Source organism: Marmota monax, unplaced genomic scaffold (genome assembly GCF_021218885.2).
Source record: "Marmota monax isolate L192 unplaced genomic scaffold, Marmota_monax_Labrador192_F-V1.1 WCK01_AAM20220418_F8-fsc00049, whole genome shotgun sequence".
Classification (NCBI taxonomy): Eukaryota; Metazoa; Chordata; class Mammalia; order Rodentia; family Sciuridae; genus Marmota; species Marmota monax.
This window is the reverse complement of record NW_026694221.1, coordinates 589,993-613,261: the sequence shown is the minus strand read 5'-3', so window position 1 is coordinate 613,261 and position 23,269 is coordinate 589,993. Positions and strand designations below refer to the sequence as shown.

The 23,269-nt window shown below is 31.4% G+C and overlaps 1 protein-coding gene across 2 annotated transcripts in view; it reads right to left on the bottom strand.

The window, feature by feature from the left end:
* Dach1 (dachshund family transcription factor 1) overlaps positions 1–23,269 on the bottom strand; it is a 398,616-nt gene that overhangs the window by 113,028 nt on the left and 262,319 nt on the right. Inside the window, exons 4-5 of one of the 2 annotated variants that reach the window (XM_046466459.1) lie at positions 11,295–11,450; positions 10,679–10,851 (exon numbers count right to left, since the gene is read on the bottom strand). In XM_046466459.1, coding sequence (XP_046322415.1) covers positions 10,679–10,851; positions 11,295–11,450 — 329 coding nt within the window. The remainder of the gene's footprint in view (positions 1–10,678; positions 10,852–11,294; positions 11,451–23,269) is intronic. The other variant, XM_046466460.1, reaches the window with a different exon arrangement.

The following is a 23,269-nucleotide window of genomic DNA, read 5'->3' as shown; positions in this document are numbered from 1 at the left end:
CAAAGGTTCAATTTTGCACTCCTTCATGAGTATTTGTACACTTATTTCAGGGTCTTGATTTGTAAAAACATATATAACTCCTTGATAACCTGTAAAAATACAATTAATAAATTATGCTGTAGCTAATTGCATGAATGACAAGAGATATATGCTAAATGTCTAAAAATGACTTCTTGAAATTATGAAAGGCACACAGTTTATGTGAGATTTATATTAATTTGTTTGTTTATGTATTTATTTATTTTGGGCAGTGCTGGGTTTGAACAGATGGCCTTACACATACCAGGCAAGCACTATGCTACTAAGCTGCATCTCCAGCCTATTGTCTAAAATTCCTTTAGAGCTAATTCCTAATAAATCTAACTGTTAATACTTGGATTGCACAGAAATACATAGTATGTGAAATACATTGTATATATTTGGGAAAGAGCATTGCTACATTTTCATAAAAATAATATTTCTAAATTAAGCATTTTATGTTCTTTGAAATATCACTCATTTTTTATCTATCAATATATTTAATAATTCTCAAAATAATTGGTAGTGATCTTATTTGTAATGACACATGTTTGGCTGGACAGAGATAAAGTCAAATATAGAAATAAATCATTGCTATAAATTCACTTTGCAGTCTGATTTTCCGGCTATCATAGATTTCTTAATAGTGTTAATGGAAAGCATTAGAATATTTTTTCCTTAGGTAGTTAAATCATTAAAATCTAACTATTAAATGCGCAAAACTCTAGCAACAATGGTTATGCCATTGAAAGGAATTCCTTGTTTAATATTTTCAGTATACAAAGAAAAATACTTCATTAGTCAATATATTTAATTGTCAAAGTTTCCTGTGATGAGTCCTTTAATTCATAAATTATTTACTCATTTGTTTATAGAGTTAAAATAATAAAAATATCACATATTAAATTAAGTAATAATAAATTAAAGTCTTAATGTAAGATGCATTTTAACAGCATGCTTTAAAGCTTGGAAAATAATGGTACAATTGTAGAATTTAATTTAGTGTTGGCTTACTTTTGCTTTAATTATAGTTTATATTTAAGAAAAAGAATACAAAGACAATACTTAGTTTTATTTAAAGAAAATATTTTAATACATGCAAATTTTGTGATTTACAAGCTTAATTATTCAATTGAAACTTTCTATAAATTGAGATACAATGTATTCATTCATTTCACTTAATATATAATTTCAATCTTTGGAACATAATGTATTGTTCTTTGAAGAATTTCATTAAAGTAAAATCCATTGAGCAAGTAAGATGTGAATACATTGTTGCACAAAAAATTAATTTATTTCAACAGCTTAATTCTTTTATCATATTTATATGCTTGCCTTTACAGAGTATTCTATAAGATGGAGAATAATGCAGACAGTAAAGAATTGCTTAGGAGAGAATCTCATAATTATTACTGAAACAAAATAGATAATGAGTTTTATTCAGACATAATAAAAAAGAAGTAGTTCAATGTCTATAGGGAAACTATGTAAACTAGATTTATCATTTCATTTGTGTAATGCCCTTTAACCTCTAAGATGGGCCTGAAGTAGAGCAGAGAGGAAGAATATTTAATTTAATACTTCAACACACTGCTTTATAGTCCTGCATCAACTCCACCAATCAATAAAACACAATCTTTTGCAATGTTCCATCTTTATAAAACTGGCCACAATAATAAATGAAAATTTAAGAGGAGTACTCTTTCACGGAAAAAAGGTCATACTAATAAACTAATGGTAACAGAATAACAATAAAGGAAAAGCTGCGTATTGCTTCTGGGTAGAACAAGATAATTCAGAATCAAAGGTGGAATTTAAAAATAGAATATTTAAATTTTAAAAAGTATAAAATATTCAATAGTACACACATCTGATTAAACATTTTAAAAATGACATCATCTCACCAGCCTCCTTTCTAGAAGAAAAATATACATTATATTTTATCAAAGTAAAATATTTTCTTAGAGGAGCAAGTATGATCACAACTCATTTTTCTAAATAAAGAACTATTTCCATGGACTCAATTTATTTTGCACTTTTAAATTCTTTTGTTCTTCCTTCTTATTTTTTTTTCTTTTTAATATTGAATCTAGGGGTGCTTAACTACTGAGACACTTCCATAGCCTGTTGTTTATTTTAAATTTTGAGACAGTATCTCACTCAGTTGCTGATGCTGGCTTTGAATTTATGATACACCTGCCTCAGCCTCCTGAGCTGCTGGAATTACAGGCTTTCACCACTACACCTGACTGCTCTTTTAAATTCTTTATGTGTTTTGGTTAGAGGTTACTTTATTGAAAATGATATAGAAGTAGGGAGACATGAGTTATTTTTGATATAACTTATTAATTCACAAAATTGATACAGTTGAGCAGTACTTTATTCATATTTAACCCAAACTCCTGTACTTTGGGACAGCTCACATTTAAATTCATTCATTCAACAACATTTACTGAACACCTAGTATATGCCAAGCAGGATTCTAGGCTCTGGTTTTATAAAAGTAAACAAAACTGACAAAACTTCCTTCCCCATTGAACACATATCACAAACTGGTAAATGTTGTTAGTAAAATACAGAATTATTTACAACAGTTAAGAGTCATATTCAAATTCTCTTGCTTTGGTCTGACATGGTAGCATAGGCCTATAATGCTATGCTAAGGCTTGGGATGCTGAGGCAAGAAGATCACAAATTCAAAGCCAGCCTCAGCAATTTAGTGAGGCCCTAAGCAACTCAGCAAAACCCTGTCTCTAAATAAAATATTTTAAAAGAACTAGGAATGTGGCTCAATGGTTAAGCATCCTTGGGTTTGATCTTCAGTACCAAAAAAGAAAAAAAAAATTCTTCTGCTCTGTAAATATGTACAAAGAAGGTGGATGGTAGAACTAGGATTCTAGATTAAGGAAAAGGCAAAAAAGTACTTTTAAGAGACATAGTGAATGATGCCAACATTCTTATATGTAGTTGAAGACCAGGCAGTCACCATCTTAAAACTCTCCCACTCAATGTCTTAAATTGAGGCTCCAAGGAATATTTATAATATTTTAAAAATTTGTTTTAATGATGAAACAAGAAATATTTAATTTTACTAAATATGGAACTAATAGGATACTTGAAAATAATTTTATATCATATTTTTGCCCATATTTGATCGTGCTTCAGGATCATATTTGTATGATATTATCATACAATTATCATATTTGTATGATAATTCAGAAAGGATTATGATTTTTCAGGATGCTATATGGTAATATGTTACTTTAAACAGCAAAACATACTCTTGACTCAGGAGTTAAGGATTCAGCCTTATGTAAACATAAGGGTGATCTTAATTAAAGGGTGAAGCCAAGGGAAGACAGTAGAGAAAGGAGTGGAAAGAGAAAAATGATACATTCTAACCAGGCCAACACATGCATTAGTATCAGTCCCTTTGAGCCAAGCAAATGCTTGCAGACAGCTTTTTATCTAGTAAGGCAGAGTGTATGTTCTCAGAGGCCAACACCAGTAGGAACATCTCAACTGCAGTTCCCATAATGGGTCTGTTTAATTCTGTGTTCCTCTGCCCCTTGAGTTCCCTGCATATTTAAAACTAGAGACCTGATTCAAATTGTTTGGATTAAGACTGTTTCATAGATGATGTTGCCTGCTTCCATCAGGAAGGTATAATGTCTGCTTGGTTGCCTTTTATGATGCCAACCACCACTGATAATCATGGCCTAGATTCATCACTTCATTAAGACTTGCAATGTGGAGATATTATCGTTCCTTACTCATTGATTTTTTTTTAGAAGAGTTCTATGAACATAAAGTTTTTCACGTGAATTATTGGGTTATCCTGAGAGATTGTTTATATGGAAAAGGCAGGAAGAATGAGTGTTCTTGTTCATTTACTTTTCCTTTATTTAAACATATATTGGCCTTTAAGAGAATCAATTCCTTAGAATTCTCCCAAGATGAAGGATAAGTTCATTTTTTCAGAATTATTTTAAATTTATGAATCTAAACATATGTAGTATGTTTCAATACACTGATGTATTCTTAGTGGTTGTAATATTTTTTGTTACATTTTCTTTTCATATTTAATGTCAATACCTAAATAAATACAAACAGAGCATACTTAACTATTTTTGTAAGGTCATGTAAAAATTATCACAATCATTTTTCTGAAAAAGTTATTTCTAAAAGTTTTGTATACATCTAGAGATTTTTATGTTTATCCAAGGAATAAACTATTCAGTAACTAAACACAAATATGAGGCATGTGATGTCTAAGATTTGAATCTACTTTGAGAAGAATGTCACTCTGATTTTACTTTTTATATTCTTTTCACATTTGGCAGGGGATACCAGGGATTGAACTAAGGGGCACTCTACCACTGAGCCACATCCCCAGCCCTATTTTGTATTTTATTTAGAGACAGGGTCTCACTGAGTTGCCTAGTGCCTCACTTTTGCTGAGGTTAGCTTTAAACTCATGATCCTCCTATCTCAGCCTCCCAAGCCACTGGGATTGCTGGCGTGTTGCTGAGCCTGGCTTCTTTCACATTTTAAACTTTATGACAATAAAGTCCTATATACTAATGTAATATTTTAAGAAACTATTTTAAAGGAAAGAATTAGAGGATGGAAAATCATAAATTCTATTTTTAAATGTTTTTTCAGTGTTTAATTCTTTGAGAATTTCATAGTGTTTCTCTCTCTCTCTCTCTCTCTCTCTCTCTCTCTCTCTCTCTCTCTCTCTCTCTCTCTCTCTCTCTCTCTCACACACACACACACACACACACACACACACACACACAAGCTCAGCAAAGATAATCACTAACTTGCATTATGTTCTCTATTTTCAGGGAACTCTGTAATATACCATGAGAAAAAAGATGTGTATTCAACAATGTAAAATCCATTCAATGTTGCCAAATTTCTCAAAAACAAACCTACATTGTCTCTGAAGAAAAGAGAAATCTTAAAAATGCATTTTGTATAGTATGTACTACAATCCCAAAAGTCCTTGATTTAAAAAAGGCAAAGTACAAATTTTGGTGAGGGTTGAACAGGCGAGGTAAGAGCAAGAAAGGGTTCTCATTATAGCCTTCTGGCTGTATATCATAAGCTTGACAGGAATCCCTGTCAAAATCCTAGAATAGGTGACTGTAAACACTTGGAGGGAAAGCAAAACTAGTGCTAAGCTAAAGGTAATGTTGGTGTAGAGATTTTGAAAGATTTTATGAATGATGATTTAATCAATTCTAATAACCTAATGAGATAGTATTACAGAAAAGGAAAAAAAAATCACAGACATCCAATCACTTGTCTATAATCACAGGATTAAGTAGTGGTAAAGGTATAATATGAAACTATGAAGTGTTTTTTCCAGAATTCACATTTTAGACCACTAAATATACTGTCTTTATTCTTTTCAATTTTACTTCTATTTTGGCAGGAACTTTTTCCCCCGAAGTTCTCATGATGTCATTGTGGATGTAAAAATGAAAAGTGAGAAAAATATTGATTTATTCAAGAGGTTTGGGGGTTACTTGATGAATGGTACCCAAAGAGAATCAATTAGTAGAACATTTAAACCCATTAACAAATTCTCTAATGACAGAAGGAATTGATTGCTTGATATATACCGCTTATTTTACTCAGTGATTTAAGGTAATAAAGGAAAACATTCTTTTAAAATTTGGAAATGATACAAAGATGGCATATATCATTAACATTATAGTTTGGGATGTTAACACTTAAAAACATCTATAACCACTCAATCAAGTGACTGGAAATAAAAAAAAATTGTGAATAAACACAAATCCCTAACATAAGCAAAAGAAGAAAAAAAACCTGGCTTAATAGAAATTTATGTCAAAAAGGCCAAATTAAGTATTCTAATACCAAAAAAAAAATTTTAGGAATTATGACTACATTTTATAGATATTGTCTAAATTGAGGTTTATATTACTTCTAGTGTCTCTTCATTGGTCAGTTGATTTCTAGAGTATTGTATGGGTCTAGAGGACTCTTTTACAAAGGGGGAAAAAAAGAATTCAACCAAGAAACTTGGCAGACACTGGAATATTGGTTTGCAAATAAACACACTACTGAAGTGTAATAGAGGACTTAAATCTTTAGATGGCTTTTAACAAAGAAGAATTAGTAGACATCTTTCTTTTAAAATGTAAAAGTAGGGACAGGCACAGTAGTACACACCTATAATCCAAGCTATTTGGGGTTCTGAGGCAGGAGGTTTGCAAGTTCAAGGCCAGCCTGGGCAATTTAATGAGATCTTGTCTTAAAATAAAGGAAGACTTCTCTATACTACTCCATGGTATATACCCTAATTAAAGTCAGCATACTTTGGATATAACTGCATATCCATGTCTATCATAGCACAATTCACACCAGCCACGTTATAAAATTAGTCTAGGTGCCTGTTGAAGAATGAATGGATAAAGAAAATGTGGTATAGATTCACAGTGGAGGTTTATTAAGTCCCAAAGACAAATGAAATCACATCATTTTCAGGACAATGGAAAAAAACTAGAGATGATAATGTTACTGAAATAACAAAAGTTTTAGCATGTTTTCCCTCATATCTAAGGGAAAAAAAAGACAACATGAAAGTAGAAAGTAGCAGACTATTAGTGAAGGAGGGTTGGGGGAGGGGAGGGGCAGGCAAAAGGTAAGGGGGAAGTAGATATGATCAAAGTATATTATGTGCATGCATAAATACACCACAATAAAACACATTATTCTGCATAATTAAAATGCACTACAGAAACAGGGAGAGATGCTGGGTATGCAGCTCTGTGTTGAAATGCTTGCCTAGCATGTGTAAGGTCCTGGGTTCAATCCCCAGTACAGGAGGGAAATAAAGTAAAGGTAGCAGCTATTGAGAAGTAAATTTTGATGTGATTAATGAATATATTTCCCTCTCTCTTGAATTTGCTAAAAATTGAACTGGAATCCTACAAAATAGAAATGGATGGAGAAGATGTAGGAATTATTTCTCTACTACAAGGGAGCTGTATTATATGACATGTAATGTCTCATGTCTGTCTCTTCATACTCTATTAGTGTTAAACAGTAAAAATTAAGTCTGCCTTGCCAACATATAGCACACTAGCACAGAGTTTATAATCATTTCACATATCTCTATAGATATTTAATTATCAAGGATTAAAATTAAAATTATTATTACCTAAAGAGAACAGTCCATTTCTTCCTTAAAATTATCTTGCTAAAATATTTCTAGTAGTCTGTAAAGAAAATCAGTCAGAGAAAGCTAAGTCCAATATTGACAGACTGTCTCATGGAAGCTTGCATTTAGAGCAAATAGCAATGTCAAAGTGTATGGTCTTCCTCTAGTTTACTTTTCTTCACTGCATTTAAATTTTTCAACATTAAAAACTCAATGCTTTTAATTTGTCTTACACATGGCTTTATATTGTATGAGAATTTAGTCTGAGCTGCCTCACTTACCCACAGTCTAAGATTTACATGAATTTAAATTTCTTAGAGGTCTAATGCAGTGATCAACAAACTATTCTGTAAAGGTCCAGATAGTTTACTAGATACTTCACCAGATTCTATTTTTGTATGTAAAAGTAGCCATAGACATTATGTAAATTAAAAAGTGTAGCTATGTTTTAAAAAATCTATGGGCACTAAAATTTGAAATACATAAGATTTTCGAATCTTTTCATTTTTAATCACTTAAAAGTGTAAAACCATTTGTAATTAATGGGCCATACAAATGGTGGAAGAAAAGTGGATTTTGACAAAAGGACATCTACCACATAGAATATCATTCACATTTCTATTTTCTCTTCAGAAGCTATTTCTTCTGTTATGGGAGAAAATCTTTATTACTTAACATTGCACTTTCAATCAACCTTCCAATCTAGAATATTCTCAGACCAACAAATTGCAGGCACTATTCTATTATCAGCATGGACCAAATAATTGTTCACTGTGACATAGGGATCAACTGTTTTCCTTGGGAAAAAATAACAACTTTCTCCAAACTAAATTTAATCAATGTATGTCATGTGGGTTTACTAAAACACTTCTTAAACTATGAAGTCTGCTCACATACAAATTAAAAGAGGTTGTTTCATTATCCTATCTTCTCTAATTCAGAACATCTTACAGAACCAAGTTCTATAGCCAAATTTCTGCAAATATTTGTCCCAAGAAAATAGGACATGGGATATCACTATTATTTTATAGGTTTTGGCACATATTTTAAGATAAAAAGCTCCCTCACTTTCCCATTCCTTTTTTGCATATTTCCTTCCTTTTCTGTACCTACTTCCTCTCTATTCCTAAACTTTAATATTGGAAACCACAAAAATGTTGCTGACTTCCAATAATCTAGTCCTGGATTTCTTTGTAAAATTCTTCCACAGAAAAATTTAATTCCTCCTACCTAAACTTAGACAACCAAGGATTTATTAAAATGTGCTCCCCTATCAATGTAAATATTCTAATTAATATTAGATGTAGCATGAATATTTTTAAAATGTGTTTATATTAAAAAATAAAATTAAACAAGTCTACTGATGTACCTTGTGGCTTTTGGATTAAGGAACATATAAGCCATCACCTCATGGCCAAATTATGTACAGGTCATAAGTAAGATACATATTATACCTATTATGATTTTTTTAAACTACTAAAATCTGCTTTTCTGTCCTATATTTTGCTTTATATATTAATGCAAAGCTTACCTAAATGGAAGATTACAAATAAACTTAGACTTAAAAGTATAAAAATGTATGATTACAAGATAATTAAAATATTCATTGGTAATTTTTTTAAATGTGCATAATCACATGTTATAAGTAATACCTAACAAGCACTAAGATTTTGCTAAAATAGCCAACAAACACAATAAGAACAACACTTAGGAGATTTTTGCCCTCATCTAAAACTTCTAAGTAACTACAATGAATGAACCAATTAGAATCTTAAATTCTCAGTAAAAACAATTACCAAAAATTATCATGAATTAGATAATCTAGTGATAACCTTGATTAACCAGTCACCTAGTAACAGAGGAACCCTGTAAGTCATTCCAAAGAAAAAAGAGTTTTAAGAAATTTTCTTGCCAATTCCTTGGCCAATAATGATATGGCTGGTCTTCACTGCCATGTTCTCAGGTAGAGATTTTTTAGTATTGATTTTGGTTTTCTATAATGCATTTTGTGATTTTCCTCTAGTAATTACATTCAAAAACTGATATAAGGATCTATTTTACAGAGCCATTTTTATAAGAAAAATTTCTGTTTGCATATTAATCAACATTCTGTTTAAGTGGTAACAAGGCCTTTTTTTTAAGAAAAATACAAGACATGCTCCAAAGACTAACCTGAATTCAAGTGTATTTTATTCAGGAAAAAACATGTGATTATTATGTCAAATGAGGATTATGCAGCAAGAAGTATTTTTTATTTAGATTAAAAATTGATGATTGATGATTTTTTTTTTTTTTTCGTAATTGCTTGGAATTCCACACAGAGCTTCCTGCATTCCAGGCAAGCACTCTGCTACTGAACTACACTCCTGGCCCTTATTTATTTATTCATTTATTTAATTTTGAGACAGGATCCCACTAAGTTGCCCAGGTTAGCCTTGACCATGCAATAATTTTCCTCAACCTCCTGAGTAGCTGGGATTACAAACACAATCTACTGTTTTTAAAATAATGTTATTGTATTTTTATACATTTATTTTATTTATTTACTTTTATATGGTGCTAAGGATTGAACCCTGTGCCTCACTCATGCTAGGCAAGCACTCTACCACTGAGCTACAACTGTAGCCCCACAATCTATTCTTAATGTTCTTTTGTATTATTTCTTATTCTTCACTAAATCTGACAATGACCATTAAAATATTTGGGTATAAACGAGTACAAATGCCCATTATAAAATGAAATGGACAAAAAATTATATGTATATATGTATACCCAATACCCATATAAGATATACACATACTTAAATTATACACATATATAACAGAAAAAAAGATAAAGCAGGGAAATTTATATATGTGTGTGTGTATGTGTGTGTACATATATATATATATATATATATATATAAAATGTACACACACATGCAAATATGTTTGTGTATATGTATACACACAAATATTAAGTTTACATAACCATAATGTTAATTTCCACTCATAGTATGTTTTTAAATTTACAATAACTCAACTTTATTATTTCATTTAGTTTATGCATCCACATTATATTATCCATTTTTTAGATGTTGAATAAATCACAAAGACTGAGTTACGGGCCCAAGGTCAATAAATAGATGATTTTAATCCTTTTGGTTGTCTGATTCTCCATACTTAAAGATTGATAACACTACATGCACAAATCACATACTTATATGCATCATACATACACACCTACAAGTAAAAACACACACTTGAACTCTGTGTTTTAATGTTCTAAGTTGTCTGTCTTAAGAGAACTTAACTGAAGCCTCTCTAAACACTGTAACCATGGGGCTACTTAATTATGAATGATTTTTCTCATAACCTATTTACTATCACTTAGATTTTAGAGGTGACATTTACTTATGGAATAAGAAAATAGATTAAGACATAATGACTTATTATCAACATTATATAACAAGAAAACCATTACCTTAATAACAGATGTCTCAACTCTGGATGGAGGACTCTGAACTTGTGCTGCCGCTGCCATGTTTGCAATGGTGCTGAGGTGGTTCATCTGGCTCATTGCCATGGTGACAGACGCTGGAGGTAGGCTTACAGGAATTAGAGGATGGGGCATCATCATAAAAGGAAGTTCCAGTCCTATAAAAAATACATATATATCATCATTGTGCTATTCCAAGTAAAACCATGGAATGTGGCATATCACACTTATTAAAATCATTATGGACATGAATCACTAAAAATTGAAATATATTATAATAAAAGCAGTCAAAGAATAAATATGTCCCTCTTTGTATGCATGACAATATCCACTCACCATTCAGGAAAATTGGTTTTCAACTAACTAGTTTGGTGCCATGGTTTATCATATTACCATTTTCATGTGTTTTATACAGATGGTCAGTTCTTTGCTACATTATTCCTGTGATCAGTCTAAAATCTTGAAAGAACTAGAGTTTTCTTTAACTTATTATCATCAGCTGTCTAAATATAGTATATCCATTTATAAAGTCCTGTTTTACTATCTAATAATTAAACATTTTTTAAACTGTCATTTTTATTGCTAAAAAATGCCATCGTACCATTTGGCAGAAGGTGGCTGTGCTGAAGATGGTTGAAAGGATGACTAAGTGGAAGGCTATACACTCCAGGCATGCGGGGATGGGTAACAGAAGCCTGAGATCCCTGGGATGGGGAGGAGTACAGTGTTTCCTTATCCCAAGAACCATCACTGCTGCCTGTGGGGAATGAATATAAATTATTTGGATATGATATTATTCCCATAATTCCAATAACTACTTTGAAATGAGGTTTTAAAAAATGCATATCACTGCATTTTATTTTTCCTTTTCTTATTTCTTACATAAGGATCTCAAGTTTTTGAAAAACAATGCTTCTGTAACATTTAACCTATATGTGGAATTTAATTCTGTTTGACTATCAAATTTAATGTTAAAGGGACTCTTATAGAACTAGATAGTTACTGCTTGGAACTGAAGTATCCTGATGGTTATGTAATGCAAAGTTATTTTTGTAGTAAATAGTATCCTACTCACCGTTTAGATTTAAAATGCTTAACTTAATTCCACCATGAAGCTAAAAATAGAATCATTAAGTGCCTAACTTAGACATTATATATAGAACACAAAAGGTGGCTTAATGAAAGACAAACATGTCAAAGCAAAACATTTGTTATGTGTGAATAAACACATCATTTAGTTTCAAATACAGAGAAACAAATTTATTATTGTGACAATGTCATCATGCATTTGCAGGTTACCATTTCAAGATGGGCTGCAATGTTTTAGCTATAAAAACATCATGAGGGTTATGATTATAGCTCAGTGGTAGTGCACTTGCCTAGCATGCAAGGAGTCCCTAGGTGTAATTCTTAATACTGCAAAATAAATAAATACATACATAGTAAAATGTTGAAACACTTTAGTGGAACATTTCTTGGAAGGTGCTTGTAAACCATTTCAATTCATACATGTCCTCAAATTAAATTAATAATTTATTCCTTGATAGAATCTGTTAAATACATAAACTTGCCACTTAAAAATTTTTAGTAATATCCCTGTCAGCTTATGAAACCTTTATTTCTTAAAAGAATGAAGAAATCATATTTTCACATAATATGTAAGGAAACAGCAAAATTGGTAAAACTCCAATTTAATGCTTTAGCTCTACTGAAAGACTCATTGTAAAATCTCTATGACATAGTTTTTAATGAAGAATATTTAGTTACTGCCATGATTTTCTTCCATGTACTTCATGAAGACAGTTAAGGTTCAATATAAATTCAAACTCATTAGCTCAATACTGTCTGGATCTTAGAGTAAATTGTTCAGAAGTGGGTAATGAAAACTCAATTCAAATTCTTCAGCAATCAAACAAAGCAATTTTATTAAACAATGAAAAGAATCAATTAAAATGGATATCTTTATTATCTTTATTATTTTACAAGAAACCATGACAGCTTTTGGTTTAAAAAAAGGTTTATAGCTTTATACAGAAATGACTCACATAAAAGAAATTTCTCCAGCCTGCTCCTACACTCCTACACTGTTATATAAAGATTCACTTTAATATTCACCAATTTATACACCTTGGTCCTCTACTCATCACTTTTTGACACTTACAGCAGTCAAACATGCAAAACTATACATATATGAATTTTCCAAATGTCTAATGTCAAGAGTATTATGATAAAACATCTTAAATATCTTCACTTTACACTGCCTTTACCAAAGCATGTGCAAACTTTTTCAATTACATATTTAATCCATAAAACCTGTTAAACTTGAGATGTAAATTTAAGATGTAAAATATCAAGATAAATTTCTGATTTAATTATTCTTTTTTTTTTTGGGGGGGAGGGTACCAGAGATTGAACTCAGGAGTACTTGGCCACTGAGCCACATCCCCAGCCTTATTTAGAGACAGAGACTGTGACTTGCCATTGCTGAGGCTGGCTTTGAACTCATGTTTCTCCTGTCTCAACCTCCTGAGCAGCTGGGATTACAGGCGTGCACCACTGCCTCCAGCTTCATATCTCTTTTGTATCACAGTATATTGGTCCTCTCTGTTTGGTTAAATATCAATAATTGATAGATGAATTTTCTATAGCAATTCTCTAATACTAGAATGGATTTCTCACTACCTAGAATTTTTGCTCTTAGCTTTCTCCACCAAGCATCATTTGTTAAATACTCATGATGTTAGCTCATTTGGGTAATAAATAGAGCAAACAATTAAGAAACTAAATCTGATGAAAAATATACAATATATTAACCAAGTCATCTGTGATTTCTGCATTATTTATAACATCCTTCTCCTCTATTAGCATGAATAAATAAGGAATGAAAATAGGCTACTTCAGAATAAGACATGCCCATCATTATTAAATGTATGATTCCAAGTGTTTTAGTTTAAGCCAATATTTATCACAATATAAGCTAATATATATGTACTTTGCCTACACACAAACACATACATGCACATGAACATACCTTTAAGATTAAGGTTAACTACTATGACTTTCAGGGACAGCAGCAGGATCAATAAATTTAAAACTTTCAAAGATTTGGCAGAGGAAGATAGAAAAGAACTGATTCCTTTTTCTTCTTCAATTCTTATATGGAACCACACTACTTCTTCAACTTTACAGTGAAATAAAAAGATGAACCTGATAGAACCCTAATATCAGCAGTCTATCAATATTATTAAAAAAACATAGTGTCTAAGAAATGAAAAAGTTTGGTGAACTTTATTAGCCTTTTTATGGGCTCAGACAGTTTTCATTAATTTGCTCTCTTTTTGTATTTTACCTGTACTTTGTAACACATTATTTGATGATAGGAGAGACTTTAAATACAGAAAACATACACCTCAATTTTGAAAGCTATCTTTACTATAAGGATAACCTGATATTTGAACAGTCAGAGCTGATAGGTTACAAATATAAAATGGCTTTATTTTTCCTTTAATTACTGACTTCAAATACTCTTTGCAAGCTTCCCTTTTCTGTACTTTAGCAGCCTTGGGCAGATTTTGAGTATAATCAATTCATTCCACTTCCTCACTATCAGCATTGACCCTTTCTAGAACTTAGGAACAAATGAGACTTTTGTCTAGCTTGTGTTCCTCTTCTCTTTCTGGGTAGCTTGAAAATAGTTCTTGCCCAACTAGTTCCTGCTTAAATTCTCCCGGCACTGCAATTCATGTGCCTATGCCTAATAGGCTATTGACATCTTGCATTAACAGGTGCCTAAATGCTAAGCATCTCCTCGGGGGCAATGTCTGGTGCTTTCAGTGGGGCCTGCTGGGGAACCTTCTAATGGCACAAGATCCTGACAATGGAAATCACCAGTTTTGTGCACTTCTAAGCTCCTTAACGTTCAACTACCTATTGATAGTAAAGACTTTCTTCTGATGTTGGTCCTCTGGATATGGTGATGTTCTTTCTTTCCACCTTTCTGCTTCTCCTCAATACCGCTGAAATACGTAACAAAAACAAATCCACAGTTTACTACAAAGTAGAAATCCAGCTATGAAATAAGGTGTAAGCATCTTCAATCCTTGAGTAATTATCTTGGAACTTCACTCCCTTTACCTTGGTAATATGGAAGCATGCTTGAACAGAGATTAACAAGCCATGGCCCTACCTGTTAGATGTTGTCTCTTCATTAAAACGACTTCTTCAAATCCCCCTTCCCTGTGGCAGTCCCCTCTGATAAACAGGAAGACAGTATTCATGGAGTCTGGAGTAATAGTTAAGATAGCAATTCTGGTTTGGCTGAGCATTGATCTTTTTTGATTGTCTTTGAAATGAGAAATAACTGAACCCTTTTATTCATTATACGGTAGACTACAGAAAAATTATTTTCAATATCCTATTACATAACCTATTAAACAGAATCTACAAGAAATATGACATTATAAAAATAAAATTTTTATAATTAATTCTTACATGTAAATTGAAATAAGTGAAAGGATATATTATTTCCCAAATTAACAAGCTCTATGTTATTTAGATAGAAGTTCAAAGAACAATGTTTTCTATGAATAAAAATTTTAAAAATGATTGAATGTAGAGATAATAATAAAAAAGATGATATATTTGATTTTTTGAAGCACAATTTTTAGGCAGAAAAGAAAACAGTTTTAGGGAAGAATATTGTTAGATCTCTTTATTAAAAATGTAAAAAGTTTTTTACTGCATTATAAGTATCTACTTTTTTAATTGATTTATCTCATTTTTAAATATATCTGACAAGGATTGGTTCTAAAAGAGAAATCCAAACTATTTTTTAAATGAGTTTTGGATAGAATGTAAATAAGAGAAGCAAATAAAAAATCAGAGTGACCTATAAATATAATTCCTTTTAAATCAGCATGCATTAAAATAATAAAATTATACTAAAATATTATTATCCTTTATGCCTAGGTGACATGTAACTAGTCATTCTGATTTTCCCACAGGCTGACCCTGATAAAAGAGGCAAATCTCAAAGGGACTAACGGTCACACCACTGCTTAGTGAGTGACACTGATAGATTGTGACAGGAACCTGACATTGTCAAGATTTGTTTACAATGAAAATGACGGCAAGAGTGGGCACTTGCTCCATACCATTGGAGACCACTTAGAAGAATGTCAACTCCATCTTAACAATGGAAACAAGACAACTAAGTAAAAGCAAGTACTAGTCACAGGTGCTATGGACATTCAGCTGTTACTTCAGAGGTAGATGAGAATAAATAAGTAATCTTTTAGTGGATTGATTGCAACCTAATAAAAACGTGATACAAAATGTCATCGGCAACACTAGTGTTTCACATAAACATAATAAACAGGCATTTCATGAAATATATAACATAGTTTTTAATTTTATTTTTGTTTTTTTTTTCTTAACTAGCTGAGCTCAGCAGAGCTTCTTTAGCAAATACAAATGGAGAAATCTGGAGTTTTGGTTAGATTTCAGAAACTATTTTATATACATTATGGAAAGAAGAAATCTTTTTACATTTTTAATTTAATTTAATTTTTAATTGACATGTAGGAATTATATATGTATTTTAAAATTACCATGTAATGTTTAGAGGTATATTAGGGGCACAATCTAAAATGGAACATTTTTGTTACTGTTTTTGCCTTTGTTTTTTTGGTGCTGGGGGTCGATCCCAAGGCCTTGTGTGTTCTATGTCTGAGCTAAAACCCCAGCTAAACTGGAACGTTTTTAATTGTGACCCTGATTAATTAAGTTAAATGTCTTAGCAAAGAAAACCTATAAAGTGCCTCTTGTTTGGTATCATAAAATAATACCCACAGAGTAAACCAAATCTAAACACTAAAATTTATATTTGCACAAATATCTTTGATTTGGAAGTTTTGGGGGAAACACAACTGCTTTGCTGTCATATAACCAATATTACTTCATTTAACTTTTGATGAAATTATTTTTTCTTGGAAGTAAAGAATAGTACTGTCAGGATTTATAGCCATTCCATATAAATGATATGGAATGATTCCATATAAATGATAAATATATCATTTAGGTAAATATGTTACTTTCTAAGCCATAATTAGATGTAGTTTCTTTTGCTATCATTAACTAATTGTTACTCTGTGCTACCTGAGTGTCAGCTATTTGATAACTAGGAATTTGAAATTATGCCTGTATAAGGGGAAATCTATTTTAGCTTGTGATGTTTTCTCTTGAATTATGAACTATTTTATTTTCCATATAATGGTGATAATAACATACAGGTGCTCTTAGGAGGCTTTGACTCATTATCACTTGGCTAACCTAAATCTGCTAACCTAAATTTCTTCTCCTATTTGAGATGTTTCTATTACTCTATTTATTCCATAGTGTTGTTGAAAGAAGCAATAAATTGACACACTGTACAAAGTGACATAAAATAATGGAAACTCAAACAGCTTACTTTAAAAGTTTGCTTGAATATTATTTACCATAGCTAAGTATTGTTGAACTTAAAAGACTAGAAAGCAGATAGTAAAATCAGAGCCAACATTCAAATGACTAAATTCCAGATGCAATATATTAGAAAGATAATTAAAATGTAGGCAGACACTATTATATTTTTCTTTCTTTATTTTTTAATCCTGTGAATCTTTGGAGAATTATGGAAAACAAGAGCAGCATTAGGATACTTAAATACTAGTTTCAATTTTAAATAGCTTTGATTTTGAACTCATGAAATAATTTAGGATGAATTACTTTACATACAATGCAATACTTTACATACTTTCCCTTATTTCCTATCAAATTCCAGAAAGTTTTGATGCAACTTAAAAGAAATAGAGCTATTATTATAAGGATAAAAGGTTAAATACTATATGTGTAGAAGAAAGAGATAATTATATCAGAAAATACTTTGCTTTTTGATGCCGCCTTTGTCTTTGGACTCATTAGCACTATACTCTAAGTGTTAACCAGGTAAAACAGATCCCCAAAACAAAACAAAGCAAATAAACTCAGGCTTGAACCAAGTAAATAGTTGTACGAGAGCCAGCATAGGGAAGGAAATACTAGCCAGATTAGTTTGCATTGACTCCATATTGAAATGTCTTATTAATATGGATATAACCTATTAGCAATCAGCGGACAAATTATTTTATTCAATAAAAAAAAATCTTGAAAACTGATTCTTTAATTTTTACAGTTTAAAAATAATTCTATCACAGACAGTGGACAATGTATAAATGACCATCCCGGGTACATATTCAAGCTTTCCAAACTCAAGTATAATCATACAGTTATTAAAAGTAGCTTTGTATAATGTATCTATGCAACTTTTATATCTTTTAGTCTTTCTCATTACTGGCATCCATGAATTTCCACCTTCTCCCACTTTAACTCATTAGATTATTTTTCATTAGGCGAACAAATGAACTAGAATTTCTTCTGAGGATTTTGTAATTTCCCTATAGATTCACAATCACCTTAAATAAAATTTCAAGGTATACTTTCTATACTGATAGTAATCAATTTCAAGGTGTACAACATTAATTCATATTCATGTATGACTGTTGACTATGGTCAATTATAGAGTTTTAATCTCCATAAATTCATAGTGTTTTCAATTTCAATTATATTCATGTTGAAAGGAAAAAAAAAATTTGAGGCAAAATTGTTATTGTCCAAAAAGCATAAAATTCTCATAGATGGGATAGCATGCTTATGGGGACTATATTGATATTTCTTGCATGTATGAATCTCAGTGTTAAATTATCTCCTCTACAGTCCTGTTTATCCTCAAAGAATAACATTACCAGCTGGTTGTATAAGCCAGAAAGATAGGAATCATCCTTATCTTTTCCTTCTTACTGTGCACCACCAATATCCAATTGCTTTTCATGTCCTGTTGATTCCATCTATGTAATTTATCTCTACTGTTTCTATCTCAGCTGTTGTAATCTGTTTCAAGGACCATTGTTACTTAAAAAAAAAAAAAATCTTACTCTTTTACTCCCTTGCTTAGAGGTTTTCAATAGTTTCCCATTGGTAGGGGAAAAGCTCCAAATTATTTTGGCTTAAGGTAAGCTCCACATAGTCAGGCCTATGTCTCTTTTGCTGTTATATTATCCCCAACATCTAACAAGAAAAAACTTTCAGTCAGGTTTTGAGCTGAGAGCTACAAACCGAGATCAGTTTTGATATTCATGTGTGGTAACCATCAATGTGCATTCCAAAATAAGATATGACCTCTGTTACAGATCAACTTGTAGCATGGTAAAGAGATACACAAATTCAGCATGTATTTACACAGTTACATCTTTACTGGAATGGAAGATCGAGAAGATAAAGAAGAGTACATGAGTTTGACATTTTGAAAATAAATTTGACAGAACTTGGTAGAGATTGACAATTGTTGGTTGGAAATATGGGACTAAAATTTGGAAGAAAAGCAGATGCTCAGAGAGGAAGATTTGAAAATCATGAGTTCTTAAGTGTAGACCAAGTCATGATGTGCTAAGATACTATGAAAAAATAAAAGTATTTTTACAATAATCCACACAAGTCTCAAGTAAGCCAGTCTGAATAGTTTTTTTAAAAAATAAAAATCTGGAGGAGCTGGGCAAGAGTAAGCAAATATTGGTGTATGACTTCCAAAATGTAATAAAAGTTATGCAAGTTAAAATAAATTCTCATCAAAAGAGCTTGTTAATCCATTTAATAATATTAATGTCTCTCCATTTATTCTCAAATAAATGTTCTTTTAAATAACATAATCAATATGAATACACAAATGCCTGGCATATTTTCAGCCCTCAATACTGAACAAATCAATGTATAACTTTATGACTAGATTTAAAGACAATAATCCTAACTGCTATTTAAGGTAGACTGTTTAAACAGAGGGGGGAAAAAGCAAATATTCACAACTAAGCATAATCTGAAATGGTATAGTAGCTCAACCTGTAATATAATACTCATGATATCCGGTCATTAAAAGTTCTTCCTCTTATGAATATTATGGAGAGAGGTGGCTTTAGAGGGACTGCATATAACAGAGAAGTTATATGTTATATGATATATATATATAATAAATAATATTGTACTATGGTGTAGATTACATGCAGGTGGCAGGCTTGTTGAAAGCGGCTGTTTATATGAAGCTGTCTCATTCTTCCCATACTTTCTATTATGCACAGTGAGGACATTCTGTTCAAGCACTTTTCATCCTCATCCGTTTTTCATGTGCAAGCAGGGGAGGAGGTTTTCAAGGTCAAAATGACCAATAAAATTTTGGTTGCTGGCAAAAGGAAAAACACTTAGGAAGATTAGGAGTAATATAGATAATTTCATTTTTACCTACATACTGCAATTTGAGAATTAAAGATAAGCACTAATTTTTATCACAAGAATAAATGGTTATAGTAGTCTTGGTAGATTTCTATTACAATGTGAATTGAAATAAGCAAAATGATTAGAAAAAAATTTTAAATTAGGATTGATTTTCTGACAATATCAACACTCATAGGTCACTATAAAGTGAAATTTAATCATCCTTATTCGTTTCTATTTAAAAATTATCTAGTGTAACTATTATACATGTAATGTGAACAATGAAGAATATAAGGAAGTATATAAGGAAGTATGCTACCTAAAGTCACATAATGATTAAATGTCAAGAATCAAACCTAGAAGTAGCTTTTAAGTTCATTTAAAATAAAAACCTTCAAGGTGGTTTTTCACAAAATTGGTCACATATGTTTTGTTTTTCTTTTCTCCAATATTTTTTATTCTAACATCAACCTGTAAAAGGCTAATACTTAGTGAAAACACAAATGATGAGTCATGAAATTAGCATACTTTTAAATGGTCAAACAAAAAATCAGAAATTTAAACAAACCTTCAATTTAAAAAACTAACATCTATCTAAATTACCATTATCTGGTAATAATAGTCATAAAGCTATTGAATTTTAAATATCTTCAATGTAAAGAGAAATATGCCTATTATTCACTCTCCTTAATAAAAAACTGTTATTTCCCTTTGTGATTATAAAATCTGTTATACTTTCAATATTTCTTCCACTATTAAAATATTATGCCATTTCTACTTTTTTTTCTGATTCTATCATACATATTCTCTCAGATCCTTACTGGAGGGAAAGCCAGAACTACTGTCAACAGTTCCGCTTCCATTTTGTTGTGCCTGCTTTAAGAATTATGGTCACCTGTGTAAATACATCTTGCTAAATTTACAGCAAATGTTACTCTTAATTAAAGTAAGTTGTACTGAGTAACTTTTAAAGATTTCAGAAGCTACACTAAACAAGCTTTTTCAAAACAAATATATAAGAACTTCCCTTGATTAAAATGATCTTCACAGAAATTATTTTCTCTTTGATAAGTTTTGGAATTTTGTTTTATAGCCTTTCTGGGAAGAGCTACTTTGACACAAAAAAAAATAGTGTATATTTTGCATGTTGGTATAAATACCTTTGAACCATTTAACAATAAAAATTTAACTGTGCTCTAGACACACTGCTAAACAATAAAACAAAAATGACTTATCTTTTAATTGCTCCGTGTGAAAACTCATATAACTAGTATGGTGAGTATTCTTCTTGTATTTATTTATTTTAAAACTAATTCATAAAAGTATGAATTCATAAAAGTATGTTTAAGAACAGAAGACTAGAAGACAGCTTGAGACTTTTTTCCAGTCCTTCTTTTTCTTTTCCTTTTTATTTATTTATTTTTTGGTGTTAGGGCTTGAACCCAAGGCTTCAGGTGTGCTGGAAATGCAATCTACTACTGAGCTAGACCTCCAGCTCTTAAGGCTGGACTTTTGAACTGTGTCAAATATCTTATGAACTTAAAAAAATAATTTTTGTAAGACTTTTTATGATGTGCATATTTAAGGTTAATAGTAATATATTTTTCAATTCTGCGTGAGAAATAAGACAGCTTTGAAAAATACTTAAAGTTTTTGTTTATCCAACAGTTAATCTTCTGCTGCATATTGAAAATCGTAGAGAGGAAGGGAAAGAAACATATCAAATGGAAAAATATCATATCAGATGGAAAAAATAATGAAATAAGGTACCAAATGAATGATTTAAAAAATATCAATATGTAATCATCCAGATAACTAAATGCCAAGAGTATTATGCAAAGAAACTGAAGAGGAAGAAAATTCACACTGTGCAATTTGTTTTTCTGTTAATATTTGAATCAAAAATTATACCACAAATCATGCAGTGAAGTCATTCATTTATTCATTCTTTTAGTGTATAGTGAACAACCAACTGCTAGGCATTGTTGTAAACATTGGGGAAACAGCAATGTGAAAAGCAGATTTTAAAAAATCTCTATCTTCATATTATTTATGGTCTACTTGGTAGGTGGTTGATAATGGTGAGCAAATAAATAAATAAATAAATATTGTATATTAACTGAGATACTAATTTGCAGGATGAGAGAGAATACTGTGTGAAGGTATGGATATGTGCACGTGTAAGCATGTGTGTTGGGCAGGTATTATTTTCAAAAGGTATAGTAAGGTAATACTGTACTGAGGATGGCACCATAATGCATGATCCCTTTATTTTTCAGAAGAGGAAACTGAGATTCAGAGTGATTAAATGCTTGAGGTAACATTGTTCTTTAAGAAAAGAAACTTAGAACATGTTTCCTGAACCTAAATGACCTTAAATCCTTTCCACTGTACAACAGAGCACCCCTAGTTCAGGGAACTGCCTGGGCTGTGCAGACAGGCAAAGACATACATAAATGGCAGGTCTGGATGACAGCTGGGAAACTCAATTGACTGAAAGAGTGAGCACATATTAGGGAAGCATCCAAAGTCAGAATGAGGTAGGTTAGGGCCAGATTATGAAAGTTCTCGGGTGTCAGGATGATGAGTTTGGTCATCATCTTAGGCAGAAGAGAGATATGATTAAAGTGATGTATCAGATAGTCAGACCGAGGAGAAGGAACTCATCATCAGGAATAATCATCCTGAGTTCTGTCATCCACTACATTGACATTGATATGACCAGGGCACGAATCCCGATTCTCATATTTCATGCCACTGGAAAATTGATAAAATAGAAAAAAAAATCTTGTGTTCTCTATCATTAGCGTTTTCTAAGAAGATGATTGAAGAACAAATTAGTTTCCAGAGCCAGACATGATAAAATTAAGTTGGGTGAGGACAAGTGGTTACCACATACTCTGCTTTATATCTGAATCTGGTGGCTTTATTAAAATACTTCCTGACATGCAGTGAAGTTTTTTTTCTTCTTAAATACAGAGCAACTAACCTTAACTTATTTGAAAAACTTCCTATAAAAAGATATAGTTTACTCTTCCATGACAGAGGGCAACAGCTCAGTGGTGACTATGAGTCTGCAATGTAGAGTTCTTATAAGAAAAACAAGAGAATGTTCTGTTTTCCAGGATGCACAAATACTTTTTAGACCCTCTTTGAGTAACACAATTTGGGGATGGTAAAAAGAGAATGTTCTCCAAAAACTCAGGATTAGATAATAAAGCCTATGAAATGTAACAAGAT